Source organism: Fusarium graminearum, chromosome 1 (genome assembly GCF_000240135.3).
Source record: "Fusarium graminearum PH-1 chromosome 1, whole genome shotgun sequence".
NCBI lineage: Eukaryota > Fungi > Ascomycota > Sordariomycetes > Hypocreales > Nectriaceae > Fusarium > Fusarium graminearum.
Window position 1 is genome coordinate 3,760,922 of NC_026474.1, and position 26,042 is coordinate 3,786,963.

Consider the following 26,042-nt stretch of genomic DNA (forward strand, 5'->3'; position numbering starts at 1 on the left):
ATCCCAACTTTCATGTGTTAAAAGCTTCATTCTTACGCACGATGTAGTAGCTGAAGTGCTGCGGCTGACTACCAATAACTCAAAAGTATGCCATTACAAGCTGATGCTTCTCGTCCTCAGCTCGTCGTCTAGCGTGAACCCTCTAAGCTCGCCAACTCGGAACTGACCTGCTCTGACCTGACCCTTACTTGACGACATCAAGTCGCTTCCGTGATAAACAAGATGTTGCGAGAGACAAAAATCTCCCTTCTAGACTTTCATACTAGTTTCCTTTACTTTTGCTCGAAACTGTACTTCAACCAGCCTCCCAGCGCTCGGAGACTCTCCCATCGTACGTTCTCATCATCGGACTGCATGAGCTCCATGATCCGTCTCTTGAGGCCCACCTTCTCCAGTTGGTATCTCTTCTCGGGAACCTCCTTAACCAGGCACCCAACGTCATTGCAAGCAATGGCGAGCACCTGCTTGTCATTATCCCAGGGCTGTTGCATAATTTCGGCCAGCTTTCGTGGAATTGTTCCGTTCTCAAACTCGAGGATCTTGCGGGCATTCTCAGCCCAAAAGACAGTGTTTCGGTGAGGGGGCGACCATCGAAGGTGACCAGATTGAACCTCGGCAATATATTCGTCGAAAGTAGTCTTGGTCTTGGTGTACTCCTCGAGCATTTCCTTGAGCTTGGACAGATCCTCCAGTAGGTCAGGGTCAGTCAAGTGACGGCCGCTGATGTTCTCGAGCAGAGCAGGGAGGCGAGCCAGAACTGCGGTGGGCAAAAGTGATTTTTGATTCTTGTCGAGGAGGTTGTAGAGTGTGGAAAGAATCAATCGAGTCGTCTTTTCCTTGGGGGATAGTCGTAGAAGATGAGTATAAAGAAGAACAATGTCGTACTCGCTGCGCGGTATTAGTTGTGCGTCATTTCTCGCATTCACAAGCACTTACTCATTAAGGTCATCGCCAATCTCCTCAGCCTCGAAGCTTATCTGCCAGATGACAAGGAGAGCGTGGTAGAGAAGCTGGAGTCCAACACCTCCACCAAGGGAGCCTCCAAAGCCAGTGGATGCGGTGCCCGTGTTGCCGCTCCAGAGACTAGCAGAAGAGCTTCCACCGTTTCCAATATTGGCAGCAGTCTGGAGGATCTTGATAAGAGGGGCAATTGTTTCGCTTTGCTGGTTCCAAAACTGCTCCCTTGCGGCATGTCCAAAGAGGAGACCGGAGTATTCTTGCACAGCAATATCTTGTAGCCCAGCATCGTTGCTCTTGGCCAAGCCAGAGAGGTAGGTGAAAATCACAGGCAAGGCCTGGAGTGTCGATCGCGACTCATCTCGAGCAAGAGCCATGAGAGTGGTAAGCGCATGCGCTGTAAGCAATGGAATAGGATCCTCGGCATTGGTCGAGTTGAGTAGAGGCAAAAAATGTCGGTAAGGTTCCTTTGTTTTGAAGAGAGCCTTGGCTAGGGATGGGACGGCTGCGCGAAAAAGGTCATGTTAGCTTTGAGGATCTGGTTATGACGAAACGTGCAGCTGAGGAAGTAGACATGCTGGCACCACTACTTCCGCATATCGCAAACATGTCAAGGGATTGTTCTTACCCTCGAGAAGATCGCCAAGCAAAACGAGGATGTACTGGATCACGTTCGCATGCTTTCCTGCCGTCTCGAGGACACTCGTCTTTCCTTCATCGCCGACAAACAAGACACGGTATCCATCAATGTCTCCTGAAACAATCTCCTTTCTTTGCTCGGGCTTCTTTGCCTTATCTACAGCTCGGATCTTCGCATACTGTTCTTCGGTGAGGGTGCCGGCCCTGACAGCACCGTCCCAGGGAATAGGTCGCTGACGGATGTTGCTCTGGAGAGAGGCCAAGTACGTCGGCGGGTCGAGGGACATGATTACAGCGTCGCAGCTGCGAGCAGCGAGCGGATCGTTAAAAGTATGGACCAGGTAAGGTAATTCTAGGATGCGGGGTCGGAAGGAGGAAAGCGGCGATGGAGGGGGATGGAGGAGCTGATGAGATGAGGTCGTTGGTGATGCAACCAACTTGAACCGCGCGGAGCGTCACAGGGCATAGCACCAAGCTTCCAAGTCTACCTCTAACCTTGACTTGGAGCTTGTTCGGGTAGCCACACTAAGCGATCCACACCTTGAAAGCTGCATGTGGCGCGATATGTGGCTGCCCAACTCTTCCTTGTCGAGTTTCCTAGTTTCCCCAAGCTGACGACACCACTAAAGATCAAGTCCAGACCGACGTGGATTTAATCCCTGAAAGCGCGCTCCCAGCCTCCGAGTTTCGTTTCCCTGTCAAATAGTCACAGCACTTTAGCAAAAGCGCCAATAAGACGAATAAACTAGAGTATTATGCCCCTGAATAGTTTAATTAAAATCTGCATCATGCAAAAAGAAACGCTCGCCTGCCCTGATTGAGTCGCGATCTATTCCGGGGTGGCCCTGGGCGTGTAAGTGGTGATGACATTCATCCAGTGTGTCCTAAATCTGCAGGTGGTCTAGCTCCAGGGCCGAACTGGATGGATTACAGGGGACTTGGGGACTTGGGACTGCTATCGATCGGTCGTTGTCCAGTGAGCGAACAATTGGCGGCGTAGTAGGAGGTATTGTGAGCTGGCACCCCGCCATGGAGTGAGGTGCATTGCATCCATCACTCGCCTGCTGTCCAACACCGAGTCCACATCTTGACCGACAGCAAAGAGGTGAATTGACCGCAAAACAATCAATAGCGCTGAGTCTTCTCCGTAGAAAAAACCGTTGCGTCGTGTTCAAGCTGATTCGCCGTCGGGTGGACCAGGTCCCCTTCTTCCGCCTGTGTCAGGTTCCCCATCTAGGAAAATCGAAGAGGCTGGTGTAAGTCCCAAGGTCTAAGCAGGAGGTTGGGACGCAAGAGAAGCCTTCGTCGCAGCCCACCACCAGCCGCTTAAAACTCTTGGTGCAGCGCCCAGAACTCAAAGTTACCGTTTCTTGTCTCTTCCCATTTTTTCCTGCTTGTAATCGACTGACTCACTAACCCTTTCGTTCGCTGAGAAACTTGGGATACTTTCTTTCTCATCTCACCTCATCTCATCTCTCAGACTCTCTCACAAACCTTCAACCTCACATTCACTTTCGCTCTCACCTCCATTTACAGTTGACGGTCAAAAGTCTCGGGCACCAACAACGCTCACCCCGCTACAACCGCTTCTACCGCATTCCTCACCTGTCTCACGCAGAAGCTCAGTAAAATCTCGCAACTGGTTTTCGGCTTTTATCAGAAAAAAGCGCGCCCCTCAACTTGCCCACTCAACTCAATTCGAAACAAGCACAATCTCTCTGACTGGTATTGGATTCAAACAACGTATTCTGACTTCGGCACTACGCCAGTCTCAATACTCCAAAAACAGCTACGATCACCACCAGCAAAAACCGCTAAAATGCGTTCAGTGACGCAGCCTCTGCTGCTTCTCGCTGCCGCAGCTCTCTGCTCTGCTGGCCCGCTACCCAGAGACAATCTCCATGATGCTGGCTACTCATACCTCATGCGCCGAGACTGCGACTCATACTGCGGTTCCGACAACCAATACTGCTGCAGTTCTGGCGAAACATGCGAAACCTCCGACGGAGTCGCACAGTGTGTCGCGAAGGGAGGTTGGGTTGGCGACTATACCACCACCTGGACAGAGACCAAAACCTACACCAGCACACTCATGACCCGTTGGGAACCTGCGCCAGAACCCACCAAGGGCGTTGATTGTGTTCCCAAGCTCGACGAGCAGGAGCGATGCGGTGAGATCTGCTGCGCTGGCTGGCAGACTTGTGCCTTCAAGGGTCAGTGCTCAGCAAAGCCTGGTTACGATGCGCCCACCGCCGTTGTCATCACTAGTGATGGAAAGCTCACCACCCAATACTCGGCCCCCTACCGAGTCACTGGTACCACCACCATCGTCAACAGTGGCTCACCCGCCGAGACTGTGTCTGGTACCGCGACCGAGACCGACGCAGAAGCCACGGCCACTGAAACCAGTGATGAGGCTGCGGCTGGTGAGAGCGGTACTGGCGGCGGAGGTTTGAGTGCTGGTGCCATTGCCGGTATCGTCATTGGTGTCATCGCCGGTGTAGCACTACTTCTGGCTCTCTGCTTCTGCTGCATTGCACGCGGACTCTGGGTTGCCCTCTTTGGCAAGAAGGACAAGGACAAGGAAAGCCGTGAGCGAGTCGACGTCTACGAGGAGCGATACTCTCGACACGGAAGCCGGCCCCCTCCTTCTGCCTCTGCCCACTCCCGTCGACCTCGACACAAGGGTTGGTTCGGTTTCGGCGGTAAAAAGGGCGGTTCCCCTTCTTCTGCCGGCGACCGCCGTGAGAAGAAGTCCGACGGCAAGAAGTGGCTCGGTATCGCTGGTCTTGCGGCCACACTCCTGGCTCTCCTTAACCTTAAGAAGGACAAGAGGCCTGCGAGCACCAAGCCAGCGCGATCATCCCGCGGATCTTCGCGATCGCGGTACAGCGACTCCTACTACTCATACAGTGACTACACCAGTCCCAGTAAGTCCCCCATGTGACATATCCACGATTGCTTTCCCGTACTAACTGTAACAGCAGGCAGCTCAAGTTCAGGCGGACGAACAAACCGCACTCGTCGCACGGCGAGAGACAGCCGAGCAGGCAGTCGAGCAAGGTCGCACTACTCTCGTGACAGCAGGCGATGAAACACATAAATCCCCGTTTCTCGTCCATTTCATCCCATTCGTCTCACATATACACACTACACTGTACATGTATCCTCATCTGACATGAGGGATTCGAGCTCGCATGGAGTCTCTGCTCGACTTGTACTTTTTTTGATCATAAGGCTGCTGGCGTTTCTGGTTACTCACATAATGACTTTTCTCCACCTTATTTTTTACACCGTCTTATTTGACTTTCCCCTCATCCCCATCCGCACGCAACCCGCCCCGTTTTCAACCACAGACATTTTTATGTAACTCACGCATTTACGGATGGTTAATGTCGTTTTGTATTGTTTTATTTTTTCAAAGAGATCACGTCACGCAAGGAAAGTTTAGAAGAGAAATGACTCGTTATGAAGGTCGGGAAGGAAAATTACGGGTTTGATACAAGAAATGAATATACTCGTTACGAGGCACGTCTTAATGGAAATACGAGCCTCGATTTTTTCACATGCAGTTGTTGACCCAAAGTACCATTTGTGTGAGTGAACAGTGCCGTGCTATGATTGACCGAGGTTTGTGCTGCGTCAAGTCGTCTTATCATTGATCGGATTCATTTGTCAGACTGAGTTCACAATGGACCGGAGGTGTTCTGAGGCAAGCAAGTCATGCGCTTTGGGATGAGTGAAAACGCCATTTTTTGTCTTATCGCAAAAACCCCCCGAACCCTCGTCTAAAGCCGGCCCTTTTCGCTCCTTAAATGGTCACATACACGATTCGCTGACGAGATTCAAGTGTTTGGTCGGCACCAGAGTCATCATCTCTTTGCTTTTTGAAATTTGTTTAGTAGCCCTTTCTTTTTGCTACATGACATGCAAGATGAACCTTCGCCACTCCTGAGACCCAGAAACGCAAAAGAAACAAGATCCGTGTCCGTGTTCGCGTTTATTCGTCCTGGACAACGTTGCCCTTCTCGGAGACGTACAGACCGTCCAAGAACTAGAGGGTACCAAGTTAGCATATTCACTCTAGAATACCAAGCGTTGAGCAAGTCGTCTCTTACCTTTCGGATATCCTTGTTTCGCACCCGGCAGATCTGCTGGATATCGGCAGCACTTTGCGAAACGTTCTCGAGAGAGTTACCAGAGAGGACGAGCTCATCCTTCTGGGTGGTGGAAGCCTCAACATCGACACCGGGGTGCATGACGATTCGGCGGACGAGCTTCTCACCGATGAAGTTTCGGATCTCAACCTCGTACAAGTCGGTCTCGGAGTTCTGGGAGACGTTGACGTTGATGGGGAAATGGGCGTAGACGTATCGCATCTTGTACTTGAAGCCCTTGGTGACACCAATGATCAGGTTGTTGATGAGGGTTCGGACAGTTCGGAGGGTAGCGACGTTCTTGCGGACACCGTGGTGGATCTCGATGGAGATCTGGTTCTTCTTGGTGCTGGTGAAGTTGACGGCCAAGTGGCTGAGATCCTTGACCAGCTTGCCGCGGGGACCCTCGACGGTGACAATTCGCGACTTAATGGCAACCTTGACTGTAGAACACAAGACGAGTCAGCATTTCAGATCTTGCGAGTTAATAATTCTTGAAATTCTCGGCCCTGCCCGTGAGCAACTCCCCGGGTGAAAAAAATGATACAGAAGCTCCCATTGCGAGAAGGCATTGCATTTCGTCTTTAAAGTCGTTTGTGCGCAGCTTGTCAATCGCGGGCAAAAACTCCAGCAACATTGATTTCGAAGATATTCGAGCGGGCGGCGATGAGAAGATCAGGAATAAAAGGGAAACGGGCGCAACGTACCCCCCTCGGGGATCTCAAGGAGCTCCTGGGAGTGAATGTACTTCATCCTGCCGGCTGTGAGGTGTTGATGTCGGGGGTTGAGGGTATCTAGAGCCGTCCGCGAATTTTTGGGAATCTGTGGGCAGGAAAAGTTCCAGGTAAGTGCCAGAGGTAGGGCTCGCTCTTTCCACGTGAGGGCAAAAGTAGTGGGGAAAGAGCAACCGACCGCACTAGCCATTTGCTGCCCACCAAAAGACGTGACAAGTCACGTGGTGTAAATCCCTTGTTTTCTCAGTCGCTCGCCCCTCTGATCTTTCTCATAGCTGATATGAGCCAATTAAATGCCTCTATCTTTGACAACTTGGCTTTAACAACGGTGTGCTCTGTCAATTCATGTGAATAGTATGGCAGATACAATGCGTAGATAGATAAGAAGTAGAAAAACTCGTCTTTGCATTTATCATTAAAAAAAAACAGTTCTGTCACAGTCTCATAATCAATTCGTCCTCCCAAACTCACACCCAACTCTCGAACCAAAAGTCTCATATCACGGCAAGCTCGGGTGGGTCTTGATCGGTCCCCTGTCTCCCCGGCCGATACGTCAGCGCCGCCGACCTCCGACGTCCTCACCAACAACCCAGCTCTGACCAGCCCAGCCATCCCACTATCACCAAGCGAAGCGAAGCTCGCGCCAGCCTCAGCCTTACCTCACGACATCGCCTGATAGCAAAGGCAAAAGGCAACAAGAGTCAATTTCAACTCGCCCGCCATGTCGTACTTCTTCGCGACTCCCGTCGATATCGACGTTGTCCTCGATGACACCGATGACCGTTCCATGGTCGATGTTAAGCTCGACAAGAACCGTCGCGAGAAGGCGCCCCTCTTTATGGATGGCGAGTCTGTCAAGGGCGCTGTTACCGTTCGTCCCAAGGATGGCAAGAGGCTCGAGCATACTGGGATCAAGGTCCAATTCATCGGCACGATAGGTACGCAGCCAACCCCTTTATACGATCATGATGCGCTTCGCCAATACTCCAGATACTGATTGATGCGTCGCATAGAGATGTTCTTCGACCGTGGTAACCATTACGAATTCCTGTCCCTGAACCAAGAGCTTGCTGCGCCTGGCGAGCTTCAGCACCCTCAGACCTTCGACTTCAACTTCAAGAACGTCGAGAAGCAGTACGAATCATACAACGGAATCAACGTTAAGCTGCGCTATTTCGTCCGCGTCACAGTCTCGCGCCGCATGGCCGACGTCATCCGCGAGAAGGATATCTGGGTCTACAGCTATCGCATCCCCCCCGAGATGAACAGCAGCATCAAGATGGACGTTGGTATCGAGGACTGTCTGCATATTGAGTTCGAGTACAGCAAGAGCAAGTACCATCTCAAGGATGTTATTGTCGGCCGTATTTATTTCCTGCTCGTCCGCCTAAAAATCAAGCACATGGAGCTCTCCATCATCAGGAGAGAGACAACAGGCGCCGCTCCTAACCAGTATAACGAAAGCGAGACATTGGTGCGCTTTGAGATCATGGACGGTTCGCCATCGCGAGGAGAGACAATTCCCATCCGACTGTTCCTCGGTGGGTTTGATCTTACACCCACTTTCCGCGACGTCAACAAGAAGTTCTCCACCCGTTATTATCTCAGCTTAGTTCTCATCGACGAAGGTCAGTCAATCCCTAGCTCGTCTCAAATCCCACTTAACTAACCGATTCGCAGATGCTCGACGATACTTCAAGCAGTCAGAAATTATTCTGTACCGTCAAGCCCCTGATGCGGCTCCCGTTCTAAACGCCGGTACCTCATCACTGCCTGAGAACAAGGCGGTAATCGCACAGGCATAAAAGCAGAAACAGAACCTGGCTGTTGGTCTGATGTATATTCACAATCAGCTTAATGCGCGTCCTTTAAGCATCGGTCCTGGCGTTTCGGGTTTCAAGACGGGAAGAGTAAGATGGAAGATTTGTAGTTCTTTATTTTTTGTTTAAAACCAAACCATCCTCGAAACAAATTAATCAATTCCACAATATGATGGTTCCCAATACGTATAACATGTCCGAGGTATCGCGCCCCTCCAAATTTTCAAAGAATACACCCCTAGTCTACATGAAGTGACCTAGCCTGTCCCAACTCTGCGCTCATGAAATTTCCATAACGTCGTCCGCCTCAAAGCCGAACTGGTTGTTGTGAATCGCCGTGATTCGGTCCAGCTCGTCTTGGTACTGCTTCCTAATATCCGCCAGTGAAACCACCTTGCGCTTCACTACATCTTTCTGGCCATAGCCAGCTGGAGCTTCATCATAGATCCAAGCCTGCTTGGAATCCACACAGCTGAGGGCGTTGATGAGCAGGAGGTACTGTCTGGTCACCGGAGTATCAAGAATGTCCTCTCCTGTGGCCTCGTCGCCTTCTCCAGCGCTTCGTAGCTTGTGAATTCGGTCCAGTACGACGGATGCAGCGCCGCGGTAGTTGTTGTGCTTGATTCGCCATGAGTAAAGAACCTGGTGGTAGGGGAAATCTTCTATAATATCAAGTGTCGCCTTTGTCTTCTGTGACAAGATGTCATCGACTTCCTGCTGCAGACCTGGGAATGGCATGGATACAAGCTCGATGTTGTGGTAAGTCGCACACATTCTGTCAACCAGCTTGCGCAGGTTTGAGATCTTCATTGCCTGATCCTTGATTGATACTAGTGTTGTGTGGGCGAGCTCAAATTGTGATGTCGCGACTGCAGCATTGAACAAGCGGCTTTGCATGTCAGTCTTAGTGAACATGGCATCTTGCTTGTTGCCAAGGAATTGCATAGCGAGACGAGCAAACTCGATCACGTAAGAGTAAGCCTTTTGCTTCTCGAACAAGGCGACGACGTGCGAGTAGTACTTTGCAGGGCCGTGGTTGAGCAGGTTCCATTCAGTATCGTCAAGCAGGCCGCTGCTGTGGCGGTCACTTTCGAGGTTTTCCGTGCCTAAATCATCGTTAGCTAACATCAACAAAGCACCAGTGGCTGACTCACTCATCCCGATGGCTGCCTTTCTGAAGTAAATAGCAGCAGTATTAAAGTCCTTCAAGGCCAGCTGCAGGCGACCTTGTACGTATGTAGAAAAGGGGTTCTGGTCACAGAAAGGTGCAATATCCAGAGCCAGATCAGCCCTCTCTCGCTTTATGAGAAAGCACTGGATCAATGATGGTGAAACCTCGATATCGCTATCGGGAGCACACAGGTTGGTAACCAGGTCAGTAATGTCGGTAGCAAGGGGTGTGCCCTTCTTGGAGAAGCCAAGCAGGTGACCAACATTCGCCTCTAGTGCCGTTACGCACTGGGCATCTTCAACAATCTTTCTCGAAACGGAACCGTTCTCGCTCTTCTCTCGGACGCTTGGCAATGTGATTTCGGTCTGGGCGAGCCACTTTAGCAGCTCCAATCGTCGCAGAGCTGCAATAAGCTGTCTGAATACATTGCCGACGTCGACTCGGTTATGAAGGATATCCGCCTCGTTGTCGAACTCGAATTCCATGTGGACGAGAAGAATCAACTGGCTAAAATACACTCTCCACTGCAACTCAATGTTGTCTTGAACCGCCTTCACAACCAACTTCTTTCCAAAGTCAGTGAGAGGATGGCGCAGATTACGGGTTTTGGCCTCTTCAGGTGCAGAAATGAGGTTCATCACGTCAATGTAAAGGTCATCCGTGACGGTGCTGAAGTTTTGACCGAGGACATCGACAACTTGGTTGCAGTCCTCATCAGTAATTCCCCGCCAGAAGCCAGACTTGTCGGAGAAATACTGAATACGCTCAAGATCAGTCTTGGACGAGTCTTCAAACAGCTCAGGTCGCAGTGTGGCTTGACAAGATTGTGTTAAATACTCGGGGAATCCTTCCACAAATGTCAGGCCCGATCCAATCAGGGCCGCTTGAGCCAGCTGGTCTTGTTCGGGTGAGGATATGTTGTAGTATAGTCGTTCCAGGCTACTGCATTCCCGGATGGCTGAAAGGAAGTCAGCGCAGACAACCCAAGCCAGGCCTGTGTGAGGGTCGAGGGTTAGTCCAAGTGCTTCTCCTCGTTGCTTATCCAATTCGAGCAATAGACGGTAGAACCTCAACCACTGGGCCTCACTCGACGCGCGAAAGGTCTCATATTCCATCGTGCCTGAGGAACCCCGATCCAGCGTTGCAGTCGATCCCAATATCGAGCAGATCGCCTCGGCGAGCCCTCGACCCTTTCCGGCATCCTTTGATTTTCCAAAGCCTCGCTCATAAATAGACAATGCTGCCTCGAGGGTCGATTTCGTAAATTGACCGGGCTTCAAAATGAGTTGAAGCCACTTCTCGGTGACATCAGTTGGATCGGAAGGGCCAGACCCCTCGGCGGCCTGGATCAAGTTGTCTGCATATACGCCATCCCAGTTATCCTCCCAGCTCTGTGAGATATTCTTACGATCCACTTCGAGCTTCTGCACCCTGTATGTCATGTTGTTCTTCCATAAGGTCCAAAGTTGGATAGCGCTCTCGGCGGGACAGGATAGAACGAAGTCGGCGAGGGTCCATACATCGGAAGAGGATGGCGTAACTGGGACCAAAGAGTTGTTTGGGAAGATATCTTCGACAATGACGCTGAAGGCATCCTTTGCCGTTATCTTCCAGAACGAAACTCTGAATTCCACCACATGGAGCTCAGCGCTGAGCTCCATGTGGTGGATTCGATTTCTCCTCGGGTTAGGATATCGCTTTTTCCAGAATCTGGCCATCATCAATGTTCCATATTCGCATTCTGTGGTCGAGACAGATGGTGATCGCAAAGAGGCCGTCGTCCAGCCCGAGACTGGTGACCTGAATCGATGTGGCTGAGCTGTACTCCATGTTGATCTTGCCGTGCTTGATTGTGTGCTTTCCTTGAAAGGGAAGAAGGCTTCGGAGGTTCTGCGCCCATCCCTGCACATTGAAGAACGATTCCTTCCAGACATTCGACGACACTGTAGATATTAGCATATGGCCCTTCTACATTTCGCTGCAAACTCACGATCATTTGTCTTAGTTTTATCCAGCCTGATCATTCCTCCATCATTCACCGTCACCAACAGTGTCTCCGCGTTCACGGCAATCATACGGTGTGGGTGCTTGAAGCCCAATCCCGCTGGTGCCTGGACCTTGCCCAAATCAGAAATCCCAGCATCGATGGCCGATCTCTTTCTGAACAGATCCGGTCGGAGATGGAAGCTGTATAGTTGGTATGCCTGATCGAGAACAAAGACGCAGAGTGAGTCGTGCTCTTCGTGATCCGAGAATGCCACACATCCTGGCTGAATCGGGACGGAAAAGTGAAAGTTCAGGAAGAGAGGGAAATCGGCGGCCTGTGATTTCTTGCAGACATCGACAGCCCGGATGCTGAGTAGTGTACCATCCTCGAGAATTCGCCAGAGGAAACTACGCGGTGTGTCGTGCCAAATTCGGTAGTAAATGGATGAAGAACTGGCCAAGTTCTTCACTCGAAATGATGTCTCATCCTCCGAACTGTTTTCTCCTGCCGCTTTGCGATGGCTTCGGCCATGTATCGAGTTTGAGGGTACTCGAATCGTAACAACAGAGGACGTCGTGGGAGGGTCGAGGTTTACTCGTGTCTCTTTGAAGACATATTGGGTATCGCCTGAGTCCATTTCGCCCCCATAAATCGGATCGATCGTGACGAGATGGTGTCGTGGGCTGGGCGATGTCGTTATTGTGATGGTCGCAAAGTGTTAGACTCTGGCGAGCGAAGTGCGGTCGCGTTGCCTAGCAGAATTTCTGAGGTGGGACTCGTTATCGCGACCGCGCTAACCGAAACGGGCAATCAGCTCTGGCTCACTGAGTTACGAATCACAATTGAACATTGACAACAAACGATTGCCTTTGTTTTATCACATGTTGAAAGGAACATTATGGCAGTTAATTAGATTGAAAAGACTCAATACTACATTAGTTAATCATTTTCATAGCCCGTACCCATTTCTAGAACAGCTCCGTCCCATTTCAAAAATACCACTCCATGAAACGACCATTGGAATCTACGCCAACCATCAACCATGCAAATAATCATCACCAGATACTCCAGCGCTTGTATAAACACAAATCGTCAATCAAAACTAATCCTTCTCCGTGTCCTTGGGCGCTGGGTCACCAATGCCCTCCTCACCAATGGCAAATAGTGTATCACTCTCTGGCAGACAAGGGCTGTCGTAGATTTTGGCGATACGAGTCTCAGCTCGACCCTTCTTGAGACTGATTCTTGTTGTACTGGCGTGAGCAATGATATTACCACCGATGGGCTTCTTGGGGTCGGGGTTGAACATGGCGCTTGGGCCGCCATCGACCTGAGCCACGACTTGATTTGTAATAACCACAGCGATACCGAATTCGTCTGCCAGTCGCTGAAGTGTCCTCATGAACTTGGCCAGATGAGTCTGTCGATTTGAGAGCTCACCACGACCACAGAAATCTGTTCTGTATAGTGATGTCGCGCTGTCAACGATGAGGAGGGAGAACCTTGTCTCGCACATCATCGCGGCAGCCTGGTTGAGTAATTGAAGTTGATGATCAGAGTTGTAAGCGCGGGCGTATGCAACATTGTCCAGAACTTCTTCCCCCGAAAGACCAAATCTGTTGGCTACTCCTAGCAATCGGACAGGTCGGAATGTGCCCTCGGTGTCGATGTACATGCACTTACCCTCGCCACCACCCATGTCAAAGGGCAATTGACAGGTTACAGCGAGGGTATGACAAATCTGACTCTTTCCTGTTCTGAATTCACCAAACAGCTCAGTGACTGAGCCGGTTTCGATGCCACCTGCGAGAAGTGTATCAAGGTTCTTCGATCCGGTGGTGATCGAGATGAGTTCGCTGCGGCGTTGGTGCATCTCTGTGGCGGTAGTGAAGCCCATTGGCACAAGTTTGGAAGCTGTTCTATCGTTAGTGCCGATTTTGGTAGCAAATTCGTCTCACATACCCTCAGCTAGAATCTTGGTCGCCTTCTGCTCAGAGATACCCTTGATCTGTTCCAACACTCGTCGTGGTGTGTAAGCCACTGACTCCACGGTATTGTAACCTCCATCGACAACGAGCTGAATATCTCGCTTGGTCAAACCAGCAACTCCCTTGAAGAAACCAATGTCAGCAAACAGTGCAAATGTATTTCACTACGCAGAAACTTACCTCCAGAGCGAATAGTGGTGTTGGGGCACCAGGACCGGGCATGCCGCCTTCCTCGCCCATCTGGGACTCGTCGTGTTCTTGACTCATTTTGACTCCAATTGTATTCTCTCAGGCGATAGGAACAAAAAGAAAGGAGTCAATGTCAGGTTTGAAGTGAAGAGGATGAGAAAAATTAGTCCAGAGGTAAAAGAAGGGGGGGAAGTTAAGTGAAATCGCGGTGGGACGCGTCTAGTGGGAGGCAACAGCGCCACCATTGTACGCCAAGTCACGTGTCGATGACTCTTACGATCCACATCATCTAGGCTGCCCATGTAGAAGGAAACCTAGTAGGTATTAAGATTCTCATCTCTTTTCAGATTAACAATGAGTCTTATCATCATGCTTCAGATTCGATGAAGCAATATTAATAAGTAAGGTACGAAGTAATCATTATTGCGCTTAGGAAACATTTTTTATGAACATCACTAGTTTGAGGCACTGGGAAACATTGTTTGTTATATAGTTGAATTATTATCTGCTACCATACAAGGAGCGAATGGCCAAATTGGCCTACAGTGAACATGCTAATGAACTTCCAAAAGACCCTTCCATGCAAGCTAAAGTCATAAAACTGATTCATTGTTGGCCCCGATATAAGGAATAGCCGCCGATAGAGTGGCTTTTATCGAGATCCGTGATGTGTTGAGTGCTGTGTGGTTGAGTTTACTCAACGTTGATGCGTCGAGACTCGTGCTTCTTGGCCTTGGGGACAACGATGCTCAAGATACCATCGTTGAATTTAGCAGAGACGTTTTCCTGATCAACACGAGTGGGGAAGTTGAAGCTGCGAGAGAATTCGCCGAAGCTGCGCTCGGTGAGCCAGTACTTGGACTGGTCGACGGGCTTCTTCTCAACTTCCTGGGGCTGTTCATGGTGGGTGACCTCGGTGCTGGCCTCGTGAGCCTTGGCTTGCTCCTCGTCTTCGACGGTGGCGTGGTGGGAGTTGCTGTGTTCCTCGCTGTCATCAGTGATGGCGCCTCGGGCTTCGGTGCCCTCGACGAGACCAGCGGGAGGGGTGCCGGCAGTGTAGGTGCGCTCGGTCTTGCCGCGGATGAGCATGGTCTGAGGTTCAGTGAACTCGATGTGAACATCAGACTTGTTCATACCGGGGAGCTCGCCGTGAAGCTCGTAGGATTCTCCAGTCTCGCGGACATCGAACTTGGGCTGCCAGTGGCTGAGGCCGCTGCGGCGAGCGCCACCATTTCCGTTGGTTCCCTGGCGAGAGTAGCTGTCAAAGTCGTCAAGGAGACGGAAGAGAGGAGTGAAGGAAGCGTCGGAGTTGTAGAAGTTGCGAGGGAAGAAAGCCATTTTGTTGATTGTGTTGGTGGTGGGTTCGAAAGTGAAGTGCTTCAGGTTAATGGTGTTTGAGAAAGAGTTGAGTGTGAGAGTATGTAGAGTTTTGAAGTGGTGATTGTTGCGAGTGTTGTTTGCTTGAGCTTGTTTGTGTTTGATCTGATGAAGAATAAAATCCAGCTTTGGAGGAAGAGAAGCCTTGCTTTATACTCCATGATGCGGAAGATGCTCTGGATATGGGACTTTCCTTACCTTTCGCGAAAGATCGATGAAACCTGTCACTTGGAGGTTCTAGAAATTACAAGAGTGCAAAAGAGGGGCATGGAAATTCGACAAATCAATCAGGCGACGATTTCGACGCAATATTGACATCAAATCATACGAATAAGCGAAGCATCACCAACTCGGTTGGCTGCTCGCACGTGCAAGAAACTGCTGGATTGTGGTAGAAGGTTCCAGGGAATACCAGCTGCACGCGGACATAGCAATTACACAATCGGATCGCTGCACTAGGTAAAAATCATCAAAGTTTCTCGACATTAAACCAAAAGCTATCAGAACCACACGGTATTCTCAAAGCAGCTTATGTCGGTAGACCACTGAGTATTTTCTGCTTTCCATTTCATGTTTGATGTACAGATGATACGCGATCGAAACGTCGAGGTACATCTCAACTCGGAGAATTAGTCCGTGCGCAGCAAATGCTGACATAATGATGTCAGTGGTATTGAGGCTACCCTATATCATTCGCCCCTCTGCGACTGGAAAACTCAAAGGTTACAGCTTCAATGAAACTGTGTTCCTAGGTAGCTTGCTGGATTTACTGGGCTGATTTCCTTATTTCAAGCATGAGTATTTTGTTGAGGGGTACTGTGTGGTTACACTGCTTGAAGAAATCGTCTAGTGGGTTCCTATAATGGCATGTTGAGAACGTGTTCACCAAGTACATAAAACAACGAAATTAATCAAAATATTTTAACAAATAATAAATTAAATAGTTATGCATACCGAACTTTTAGTATTACATTATATTGTGATTTCTTCTTATTGGTATTTGTATCATATCTTAAGAGTAGATGACTAGTGGAACAAAATAAGAACCAGACAACTTATCTACAGAAACCAAAAGAAAAAATATCAACGCCTGTAAACATACACTAAAAAACAAAGAGTACAATTTTGATAAAACGATTCCGAGTTGTTATTGTTGATATTATGGTAAAGTTAAATACGATGCTATGTCAGAGAAGAGGCTATCTGATACTGACAGCACCCAGAGCAAATAGTCAAAGCATTGGATAGTGAAAAATGTTGAAATAATTTAATAAACAAACTAAGAGTCAAGAGCGTAGTCCGTAAAGAATGAACACAAATAGAAAATTATTGAGGACTGGGGGCAAGACACAGCAGCTTCCATGTCGTAACACCATATCCTGGTCGAGTGGCTGGGCCATCCGGGGAATGTTGCAAAGTAAGATGTATTTGAATTGTATGATAAACGGTAAGAAACATATGAATGGTAGCGAGGAAGGTTCTTTGGTGCATGTAACAGTATTCCATGTGTCTTTTGACTGTGTTTTACTGACTCGTCCACCAACAGTAGAGAAACGATCAGGTATGAACGCGTCTACTTAGATCGCGATTCAAACACTATGGCACACAGAACAGAGTAATTTCATAACGGGAAATAGACTGTAATGAACAGAATGAAGAAGAACTCAAACCTCTGGCAAGCTTATGTCCCTGAACAATAGCTGTCGTTGATACCAGGATGAATGCAACTAGCAGGCCATATCTATCAAGACGACTTTGTTCGATAAACTGCATTGTACATCACATGATGAACTGCAATAGATAGTGATGGGCTTGTAGTACTCTTGGCAGTTATGTGATGAACGAAATCCTGAATGGTAGGCTTACTGAAGCTAGCAATGAATCCAGTGAAGAACGACAGGATTTTATAAGAGCTACCAGTATGTCCATAGCAAGATAGCTTCGGGTAGATGTGCAGAGTATATCAAGTATTGTGTTCGAAGGAGGTATGATATCGACGAGGTGTATTGATCGAAAAGGAATAGACATGGCCCCAGCTTGGTTAGACTGCGGTATTTACGACGTGATAGACTCGATTCGATCCTGTTACCATACAATTAGCAACAAGTCCTTATGGTAAAACGCAATGTCCAATGTGAAACTTGTAGAAAGTGAATGATATAATGAAAACACTCTCTGGGTATTGGGAATAAAAGAGTCAAAGAAAGACTCCCATGCCGACTGAGATTAAACCGACGAAATAATCAAGAATTGGATCCAACCTGATCAAGCTGTGATCTCGAATCGACCAAGAGACTTTCAATGACATATGAAAGCCACGTTTTCTTGGATGTTCTGGGCAAAACCAGGGTTCATGTTTAAAGTGACATCGAGGTGGATTTGAGTCGACATGGAAATCCTACAATGATTGTATGACGTAGAGATGTCAGAACCAGAGAGAACAGGGAGGAAAAGGCTGTGTATTGTACTGTTTTGTGTCACGATCTAGACAAGGTAATGAATCATATTGATCATCGTACGATGACCAATTCGCCTTGTCGATGATTCTTATTCGGGTCTCCATGCATGGGAATGGGAATGATTGCCATCACGTCAAAATGCCGACCCCCACATTCAAAGACACCAATAATTGATGGTGGGGGATCAGAAAGGTCTCGCCCGTCGGATCAACAGGGTCTAGAACATGACGTAGTCCATGACGCTCTGTGCCTCTTGAGCTAGTGCAAGTCCGAGCACTCGGGTCATTCAGTACTAGGTATCCGTAGGTGTGCCCCAGAAAGCCAAACCAGCCCAGCCCAGTCCAGCCCAACCCAGCATAAGGGATGCAAGACTGAGTGGCTGGCAGCCTTGGCAGTTGTGTGGCATCCCATGTGTACCTGTCCGTCGTCGGTCATTAAAATGACCTACTAGCGTTGATAATGCTGGTTCAGTTAGTATGTTGCTCTTTTACTATCTTTGGAAGACACACCCCACCGTGCCTTTTGCTTCAGCCACAACGTTGCCACAACGCTCCCAACATCAGATCGTCGTCTTATCGATTTGATCTATCGTCCTAAGCGTATACAACGTCAGAGACACGCCCCGAGGAAACTCGGACATGAGAGTAGCGGCCCGCCCACGGAAAGCAACGGGAAGCACCACCAAGCCATCCGGACTGACCGTTGCCACCTGGTACCTGACAATCCAAAAGAAAGCCACTGTTTGACCGGACCAGACTAGACCTGATCGACTTTTTGCCATTTTGATGATATTGTCAATACGACTTTGGTTCACAACCTCACTTGCCCGCAGCAAAACCGTTGGAAATTAGCTGATTATAATAATGAGACGTAAACTACCACATAGTGTCATTTACAACTAATATGAATGACCTTACCCGTAGTAACATGCCAATAATGCCCTGCATAGATTCCAAATCATATCATCGTATCTTTGAATTACCGTCTCGGCAAATGCACCTGCAAGAGCACTCCAACATGCCAATACCAAGATTACCATTTAGAGAACCTGTCTCGTTTCCAAACCGTCCCTCATTGTCCGTATGGCCGTGCTGGGGCGAAGCTTTGCATCATGGCCATGGGAACCCGCACACCCTGATGTACCACCTCTGGACTCTGCACGCGGTTGAAAAGCCCAATAAGTCTTCGACCAACTGAAGGTTCAAGCTCGGTTCCGTCTCGTGCAATTTTGACCTCGCGATTGGAATTCCACGGGTTGCGCAACCCTCGTGTACGGTAGAATGGTAGACGGCTTGTCGACAACCACTCAAGCTTAAAAGGCTTTCCCCACGTCTTAGTAGGGACCCCTTCCCCAGCATTGCTCTTGATGCTCAACACCTCAGCCTCACTCTCATCATCCGATAACGCCTCGGAATCCTCCCGTTCAGCTTCCCAAAATATAGTACCCCTGGCGGAATCGTCGATGATGCGGCCCTTGGGAGCCTGTTCAGTCGCTTCGGTCGGTATGGCTTTTGGAAGGTCGAGGTCGTTGGTCGCTTGGGCCGTTGGCGCAAACTCGATAGCTGCTGCAGGGTCTTCGTTGATTTGTGATACCATTCTAGCATAACCGTAATATTCGCCTGACTTGTTGGCCGAGAACACCAAGTAGACGCTGTCAGCAACCTATTGAGAACATTTAGTTGTTGCACCAGCTCGGAGGAATGGCTATGGTGACATACCTTGAACGCATTGTTCAATGCGTCCTCATTGTGCGATTGGGTAGCCCAAATGCCTGTGTTAACACTCAACTCGAGGTCTTCAACCGTCAGACTCTTGAGGATAAAAAACTTGTCTTTCTGTGATGAAGCATCGCCGGCGATAATGGGCTTGGGGGACACGTCCAATTCGACTATTGGGCCAGCCACTTCGGCCTCTACTTGCGCCTTGTCTGGGACGGGGTCAGTCTTGGGACCTGCCGTGACCACTGCTGGCCCAGTTGGGGCTGTAACACCAGCAGCACTCTCCACTGTACTCTTGCGCAGCCTGCTGACAAGGCGAACCGATTGGAATTTCGAATCGTGCAATTTCTGTTGTGCTGCGCTGCAGGTTTCTTCGTCCTTGAAGTTGGCAAACGCACAATTGCTCTTGGAGATAAGAAAAAGGGACTCCAATCCTGATGTTTCCTTGCAAACGTGGTGGACGAGGATCATAAGGTCGGTTTGTGGAGGAAGATTACCAATCCATATCGCGTGTCCTAATAACACAGGGCTTTAGTAAATGTTCACAGATTGTCAGGGTGGATTATCTTACCACTCTGTCGCGGCTTCCTAGGAGGACCCCGCACCGCACTTTGTCGTCTCTCCCTCTCTGACCCATCTGGGGTTCTCTTTAGCTCAGTTTTAGTAGGAGGTTGTTTCCCAGCCCTACCTTGTCCCTGCTTGTAAGGCTGTGGGTGAACTACTCCATACTCTGCCTGTTGCGGCATGATTCTTGGTTCGTTAGGCATGGACCCTCCACCAGGATAGTGTCCAGGGATGATGCCGTTTGGTACTGGCTGCGTGTGAGCCTGGTACTGGGGTCCGGGTGGATAGTAATAAGTTGACTGCTGAGGACCCATCATCATCTGGTTTGGGTAATATGCCATGTTCTGCCTTTGAACCATTGCATTTGCTGCTTGACCCTGGGGCATCTGGTTCCCGTAGTATGGTGGCATCTGCGGCTGTAGGTAGTAACCCTGCCCAGCGACTGACATTGACGGATGCCCGGGGAACTGTGACATGTGCTGCATCATTGGCGGTGACCCTGCGGGGTTCATACGTTGCTGGTTATTCGGAGGGTATTGTCCAGATCGGAAGCCCATCGACGGGAGAGCGTTGGCAACAGGTGCCATGTTGTATGGCCCGGGTCGAGGACCTGAAGGGAGCTGAGACATGTCGAACTGTGCTGCGAAAGCGTGCTGGGATGCATTATGGTGCTGTTGGGGCAGAGGAGGGAGATCGTGCTCATGACTGGTTTCTGGCTTGCCCTGAGTTGGTGGAGGACCACTAGGTGCCGCTGTGTTGACAACCTTTGGGGTATCCTGTTGAAGTGCTCCCATACTCGGGGCTTGGGTGCTAGCTATGTCTCCCATTTGTGTTGTTTCGTAGTTGCGATTCCAAGTGGTGACAGGATGGCCTGCTATGGTTTCAAGTTGATTAGCAAATCGGCCAAACCGACACAGTATCCCATGTAGAGTATTACTTGAAGGAGAATATCGTACCTTGAGTGCTGTATTTCGAGAGAAGATCACTTACAAACGACCCTACCAGAGGAAGTCGTGTCGTTTCAGTCCGAAAATAGGTGTACTTGCTAGCTGAAGCCACAAGTGAACAGGGTTTAAGCTGAGGAAAAAAAAACAATGACCTAGCCCTCTTTTGATGGCTGTGACTGACCAATGCTGGGGAACAAGTAGGGAGGGGAGTACCGAGCAATTTTGTGGCCGAGAACGTGTCAGAGCCGATAATGTTGCTCAATGAGTGGGGGATAGGTATGGACCCCACGACCTTGGACCCGAGAAGATGGAGATGAACTTATTGCTCTGTCTCTTTGTATGCACTTCTTGGGAGGCCAGGTGGCGGTGATGGTAACGACAATTTCTGGAGGATGGGTTCGAAGAAAGGCGTGCGTTGTCCCAACGGGGAAAACAGTAAAATCGTTGGGCAACTTGGAGCTCAATGCCAAGTTTTCGAAATGGAAAAGAGTTGAAATGGTGATATGATCGATAACGGGCACTGACTATATTTCCTTTGGACGTAACAGGGATATGAGCTTAGTTCAGGGACCAGTGCACTGCTCGAGGTGAAGTGTCGAAGTGCAACAAAGCCGCCTCCCAAACTGACAGTCAGCCACGCTGCTGGCTCAACGCACAGGCACTTACAACAGCACAAGACGATGAAATCTAGTGGCCGAAAGGCTTCCGGGGCGCCGGTGAAGAAACACAACAAGGAAACACCTGTAGAGGCGTGTGTAAGACCTTGAACCGTGTGAGGACGAACTAGCCAGCCTTGCTACAGCTGTAAGTGAATGCCCTTGAAGGTGTAAGTGGATTGGCAAAAGCAATTCCTCCTCCAGGGACGTTCAAAAGAGAAACGGCCTCTAAAGGGATAACAGACTAAAGAAGCCTGTGGAAGGGCAAGGGGCGAAATCTCAGCCCACGATCAAACAGTAGAGGCTTTAACAACGGAGATAGCGAGTGGCCAACAGTCCAAGCTTCCGAAGCTAGGGCTCATGAAAGGCTTGGGAGACACTGCACAGCAGGGACACACGCAGGGATAAAGGGAATAAATGACCAAGTTCAGACTAGATGAAGGGGTGCTAACAGGATAGACTCATGGGGGCGTGAGCCACAGATTCGTATGACAGATGGGAAATGTGATGGGCGATCTCTAAGTTGGCACAGCTCAAAGATGGGAATTTGCTAGGGCCGTGCCGGTGGAGGAGTGGGTGGAGGAAGTGGAGGAAGAGAGTTCGGACAAGAATAGCAGGCAAAGACAAGTGTAGCTATTGCCAGAACAACACTACCAGAGAGCTATGGTAAAACTTGAGAAGGATCAACAGTGTCGATAGGCCTTTAAGCCACACGATTGATGATCGAGAATTGGAACTCGTTGCGGACAATCTATGGGCAATATTCCTGGTCCTAACGAGACTTGTTGACAGCGACTCGGATCTACATCAGTCTGCCCGTCAAGTTTCGGCATAAACAGCTGCAGTCCCCCGTTGGGCAGTAGCAATATGTAAGTTGGAAAGACTACCGTCTCGTCAGACACTGGTGGCTGAGGTCACGTAAAGAGCTACCATTTCCGCCACCGTCCATCGGTCCACCACTTCGACGAACATTCAGGTACCGAGTGCCACAGATTTGCATTGAGAACGTAGTCAAGATGCCGTTGGGAACTGTGATTGGAAGCAAGGGCTTGAGCCGAGAAACGGTGCTGGTAGCAAGGAAACAGGGTCCAAGCAAGAACAGCCACAGCAGAACCTAATTCAGATTATAGAGAGAAGGGGGCGTGTTTCCATAGTCAAGGTTTCCACCTTGACAGGAGTCCGTCCATAGGTGGAGCGGCCATTAGTGGAGTGTACGTACAGTACAAGACTATTTCAAGGCCAAGACTTGAAATGATGTGGCGCGTTGCATATGAAGGTCTTCTTCTGTATGTAAGTATGCCGTTGCTGTGGAGAATTGGTTCTTCAAAATCGAAATTGCAGTCTACAAGTTGAGTTCAGTGCCTATTACTGTATTTCAAAGCAAAGTTCCTTGGAAACGGGTATTGGTGGGTTCCAGTATGTACAATCTCCGAGATGGAAAAGTCTCTGCTCTCATGGATAAGGTCTTTGAGGTAAGGCAGACAGGCATGAGGTAGGTACTGTATGCATGCATGACTGTGACTTTGCCTGTGCTTGTCTAACTAATTACCGGTATTAGCTTGAAATAGTAATAATAATTGTGATCAATGTATTATTGGGAAAAAAACATACACACAACTGGCACTCAGACACTCCAACAGGGCATAGTGCAACAGCGAGAGTACCTACCTTAGTAGGTAGTAAGTACGTCAAAGTTACGAAAGCACCACACAAGACTTGTGCGTGTGTGGATGCTTGTCAATGATGGTGGTGGCTTGAAGCGTAATGAAACATAAAACGGGCCTGAAGATTCTGGCTCTGACGTTGACTTGTATGTATGATCAAAGTCTTTTACTGGAGATGGGAACGTAAAACTCCCCGTCCCGCCGGGGCTGGTAGGAAGGAAGGAACCGTTTTGCCACCATGTCGTGATTTGTCCGTTTATGGCTGACAGGTCGTTACTGCCCCAGAATTTTAACTCTCTTCAGCAGGCAGTACTTGCTGGAGCAGTAAGAAATGTTACGGTGCTGTATGTGTTTGCCTCCGAGAGTTTAACATTTGGGTAGCGACTGCCATGCAAATCCGACACACACTAGAAAGCCTCAGCCTTTTTCATATTGGAGTCTTTGACTTCATGATAATTAGGTGGTATCTATCGAAAAGCACTCCACAGACGAGAGATACACGGTACATGCAATGGAAGATTTAAATGCCATGAGTTATATATGGCCAAGTTAACCACCCGGCATCGATTTGGAAACAACTGACCCTGAACCATGCAACTGTCGTGTTCTTCTCAGCGGACATGCAACCGCTCGCGATTCAGCAACGCGTACGAAGCTATCGCCACTCAGGCTTCGCGGGTAGCTTTCAAAGCTTCGCAGGGAAAGGATCTACAAGACAAGAAACAGCCGAGCGCGGTAGGGTGGAGGTCCCTGAGATCCGATCGACACGCGCGCGACAGACCCGCCAGTGGCCTTACCGTTAGGTACGTATCATTCGCAAAGGAAAGAAAAAAAGTCAATTCGTCTCGATGAAAATTAACTCGATTAGTAACCAAAACGTCGAATATGGGCTGTTTGGTGTCTAACTTCACTTACTACTACCAACCGTTACCCTCACGGTCCACCATGCGACCCATCGGATACCGTACAACTCGATATTTGATCCCCATGTTCGTGTGGCAATTGTTCCGGGCCAGCTCCGGCATCTTTGACGCTCTTTCACTGGCTCTCTTAGTTTTCAATGACGGGGGCACAGGGGCCTGAATCACTTTAGAGGGTCTAGCCCGGTCTATGTACTTGGGCCAATTCGTACACCGGCATTTGATTCTCACCGGAGGTTATGGAGGAAAATTCAAGTCGATCCTTATCAACCACCCAAGCACCACTCTCAGTGCAGCAAGTCTTTGCATGAGACTCAAAGTCAGGGTCTTGGTGACTTACAGGCACCGGTACGGTCACTGCGGACATACACACTCACATCACTGCTGTTCTTATCAATCACATCATGGCAGAGTAAGAGGAGTGAGTGCCTGCATATCACGAGACAAGAAGCCCTGAAACGTCACTGGTCTACAACAATTACTGTAGGGCCAGAAAAGCGCCATTTCTGGGCGTGATCCTTGCCACCACAGCAAGCCTCCAACATGTTGCATGAACAGCAGCATCAATGAGCAATGGCATGTTCCCTCAGTCCTTATTGAGAACGTCGATTGTCAAAGTCCATCCACCACCAACCTTTTACAGCACAGCTAGTGCGCCGGTGCCACAAGCCTCCCGTGACACTAGTATTTTATTGGAGGCAATCATACTAACCTGATGACTTGGGCAATTTTGTGGCTTCCCTTGAGAGTTGAGGTTCATGGGACTGGGTCCATTCAGAGGAACAGGAAGATATCCCCAACCGGTAGATCCGCCATGGGATTCTCCAACTTTACGATGTTGACCCAATCGCCTTTGGTGGTAGGCACTCTTGACAGCTGATGCACGTTAAAACTTGAATCTGCAGTGTTTCTCAATCTCAACGGCACCGAACTCGCATTGGAGCCCAGTTCCCATGCAACCGCCTTCGCAGAATGACGCCGACCAAGGTCCCAACGTCAGCACTCTTGTCGGTGCCGTTTTGGCTTGGCCAACGACCCCAGCTCCTGATGGCTTGTATAACCGCTATTTGGACTAAACACATGTGCGCGCCCTGTCGCCAGCCATGCGTCCAGGACCCTTGGATGGGTTACTGAAGACCAACGGCCAATGAAACGGAGCCAATGATGTTGATCGGATGAAACGCTCCGATGGGCTCTCAGCTTGTACACTCCATGATAAATTCGCACTACTCTCCGGAGTACGGAGTACCGTGTCTTGGTGCTGTATTCACGATTCTGCTGGTAGATTATTTCCAAGGCCACTTCTGAGATAGGCAGAAATAAATGTGGAAGATGGGAAGATTGTGGCACGAATTATGACCATGAATCAAAGTTATTGGGTCTTGGGTAGAGGGTCCAATGGTCAATGTTACCTGCTTGTCTGGCCCTTTCGCCACCCGCCTGTCAACAGGGATCCAAAACCTTTATCGCTGATCCTCGCCGTTTCAAGCAACCTCAACGCCCTTTATGTTTGTCGCACAATCAGCAATGACGCCATGACGATGATTGTCTGTTTTCTTGCCGAAACACTAACAGGTCGTCTTTGCTGATGTTATCCGAAACAGCATGCCATGGCAGACTTACTGTACTCAGTTGAAGCGCCGAAGCAAGGGTGAGAGCGTGGCTTGTGAGACAATTCATGGCAATGACCATAAGGTAACCCTTACAATTGAGGCTTGAAGCCAAAGTCCCCGATGTTCAACAATCACTCCTTTGATGATAGTCGGCCACGATAGATTTTTTTCGTCCATTTTTTTTCTCTCCAGCTAACTGCCGAAGACTGCTAGTCTCTGGAACGTACGCCGGAGATCCAAGAGAAAAATGTACCTCGGCAGTTTCCATGTAGTCAAAAGTACTATACTGCATTGTATGCATCCTTGTGGGTTGAGAACAACAGCTCACTCCCCGACCAAATTTCATTCCGATTTCAGCCTCGCAGAATAGCAGCAAAGCCTGTCCAGAAACCGTTGAAGAAGTTGGTAGGGTACGTTGGGCCTCGACTTCTCATCACATGCCTTCGTAAGTGAAAGGTGGCAAATGTCAACCGTACTACAGT

At 49.3% G+C, this 26,042-nt stretch overlaps 8 protein-coding genes across 8 annotated transcripts; 2 read left to right on the forward strand and 6 right to left on the reverse strand.

Annotated features, from left to right (window-relative positions):
- Window positions 1–52: 52 nt before the first annotated feature.
- On the reverse strand, window positions 53–2,021 carry FGSG_01152 (uncharacterized protein). The gene is made up of 3 exons (XM_011318618.1): window positions 1,586–2,021; window positions 937–1,462; window positions 53–888 (listed from the first exon to the last, which is right to left on the reverse strand). Exons 1-3 carry the CDS (start codon window positions 1,881–1,883, stop codon window positions 273–275), a joined length of 1,440 nt encoding a protein of 479 aa, XP_011316920.1. The 5' UTR covers window positions 1,884–2,021; the 3' UTR covers window positions 53–272.
- A 1,394-nt stretch (window positions 2,022–3,415) lies between these two features.
- Window positions 3,416–4,690, forward strand: FGSG_01153 (uncharacterized protein; the record flags this gene model as incomplete). Its single annotated transcript, XM_011318619.1, has 2 exons — window positions 3,416–4,526; window positions 4,581–4,690. 2 exons carry the CDS (start codon window positions 3,416–3,418, stop codon window positions 4,688–4,690), a joined length of 1,221 nt encoding a protein of 406 aa, XP_011316921.1.
- Window positions 4,691–5,235: 545 nt separating this feature from the next.
- FGSG_01154 (60S ribosomal protein L9-B) lies at window positions 5,236–6,580 on the reverse strand. The gene is made up of 3 exons (XM_011318620.1): window positions 6,461–6,580; window positions 5,715–6,196; window positions 5,236–5,650 (listed from the first exon to the last, which is right to left on the reverse strand). Exons 1-3 carry the CDS (start codon window positions 6,504–6,506, stop codon window positions 5,597–5,599), a joined length of 582 nt encoding a protein of 193 aa, XP_011316922.1. The 5' UTR covers window positions 6,507–6,580; the 3' UTR covers window positions 5,236–5,596.
- Window positions 6,581–7,208: 628 nt separating this feature from the next.
- FGSG_01155 (vacuolar protein sorting-associated protein 26B-B) lies at window positions 7,209–8,292 on the forward strand (the record flags this gene model as incomplete). Its single annotated transcript, XM_011318621.1, has 3 exons — window positions 7,209–7,425; window positions 7,501–8,115; window positions 8,168–8,292. The coding sequence occupies 3 exons, from the start codon at window positions 7,209–7,211 to the stop codon at window positions 8,290–8,292; spliced, it is 957 nt and encodes a 318-aa protein (XP_011316923.1).
- A 294-nt stretch (window positions 8,293–8,586) lies between these two features.
- On the reverse strand, window positions 8,587–12,102 carry FGSG_01156 (uncharacterized protein; the record flags this gene model as incomplete). The annotated part of the gene is made up of 2 exons (XM_011318622.1): window positions 8,587–11,219; window positions 11,469–12,102. The coding sequence occupies 2 exons, from the start codon at window positions 12,100–12,102 to the stop codon at window positions 8,587–8,589; spliced, it is 3,267 nt and encodes a 1,088-aa protein (XP_011316924.1).
- Window positions 12,103–12,316: 214 nt separating this feature from the next.
- Window positions 12,317–13,851, reverse strand: FGSG_01157 (DNA repair protein RAD51). Its single transcript, XM_011318623.1, has 3 exons — window positions 13,634–13,851; window positions 13,428–13,575; window positions 12,317–13,379 (listed from the first exon to the last, which is right to left on the reverse strand). Exons 1-3 carry the CDS (start codon window positions 13,718–13,720, stop codon window positions 12,568–12,570), a joined length of 1,047 nt encoding a protein of 348 aa, XP_011316925.1. The 5' UTR covers window positions 13,721–13,851; the 3' UTR covers window positions 12,317–12,567.
- A 173-nt stretch (window positions 13,852–14,024) lies between these two features.
- FGSG_01158 (30 kDa heat shock protein) lies at window positions 14,025–15,282 on the reverse strand. The gene has a single exon (XM_011318624.1). The coding sequence runs from the start codon at window positions 14,978–14,980 to the stop codon at window positions 14,336–14,338; it is 645 nt and encodes a 214-aa protein (XP_011316926.1). The 5' UTR covers window positions 14,981–15,282; the 3' UTR covers window positions 14,025–14,335.
- Window positions 15,283–18,337: 3,055 nt separating this feature from the next.
- Window positions 18,338–20,554, reverse strand: FGSG_01159 (uncharacterized protein; the record flags this gene model as incomplete). Its single annotated transcript, XM_011318625.1, has 4 exons — window positions 18,338–19,140; window positions 19,197–19,711; window positions 19,768–19,833; window positions 19,885–20,554. The coding sequence occupies 4 exons, from the start codon at window positions 20,552–20,554 to the stop codon at window positions 18,550–18,552; spliced, it is 1,842 nt and encodes a 613-aa protein (XP_011316927.1). The 3' UTR covers window positions 18,338–18,549.
- Between the last annotated feature and the right edge of the window lie 5,488 nt (window positions 20,555–26,042).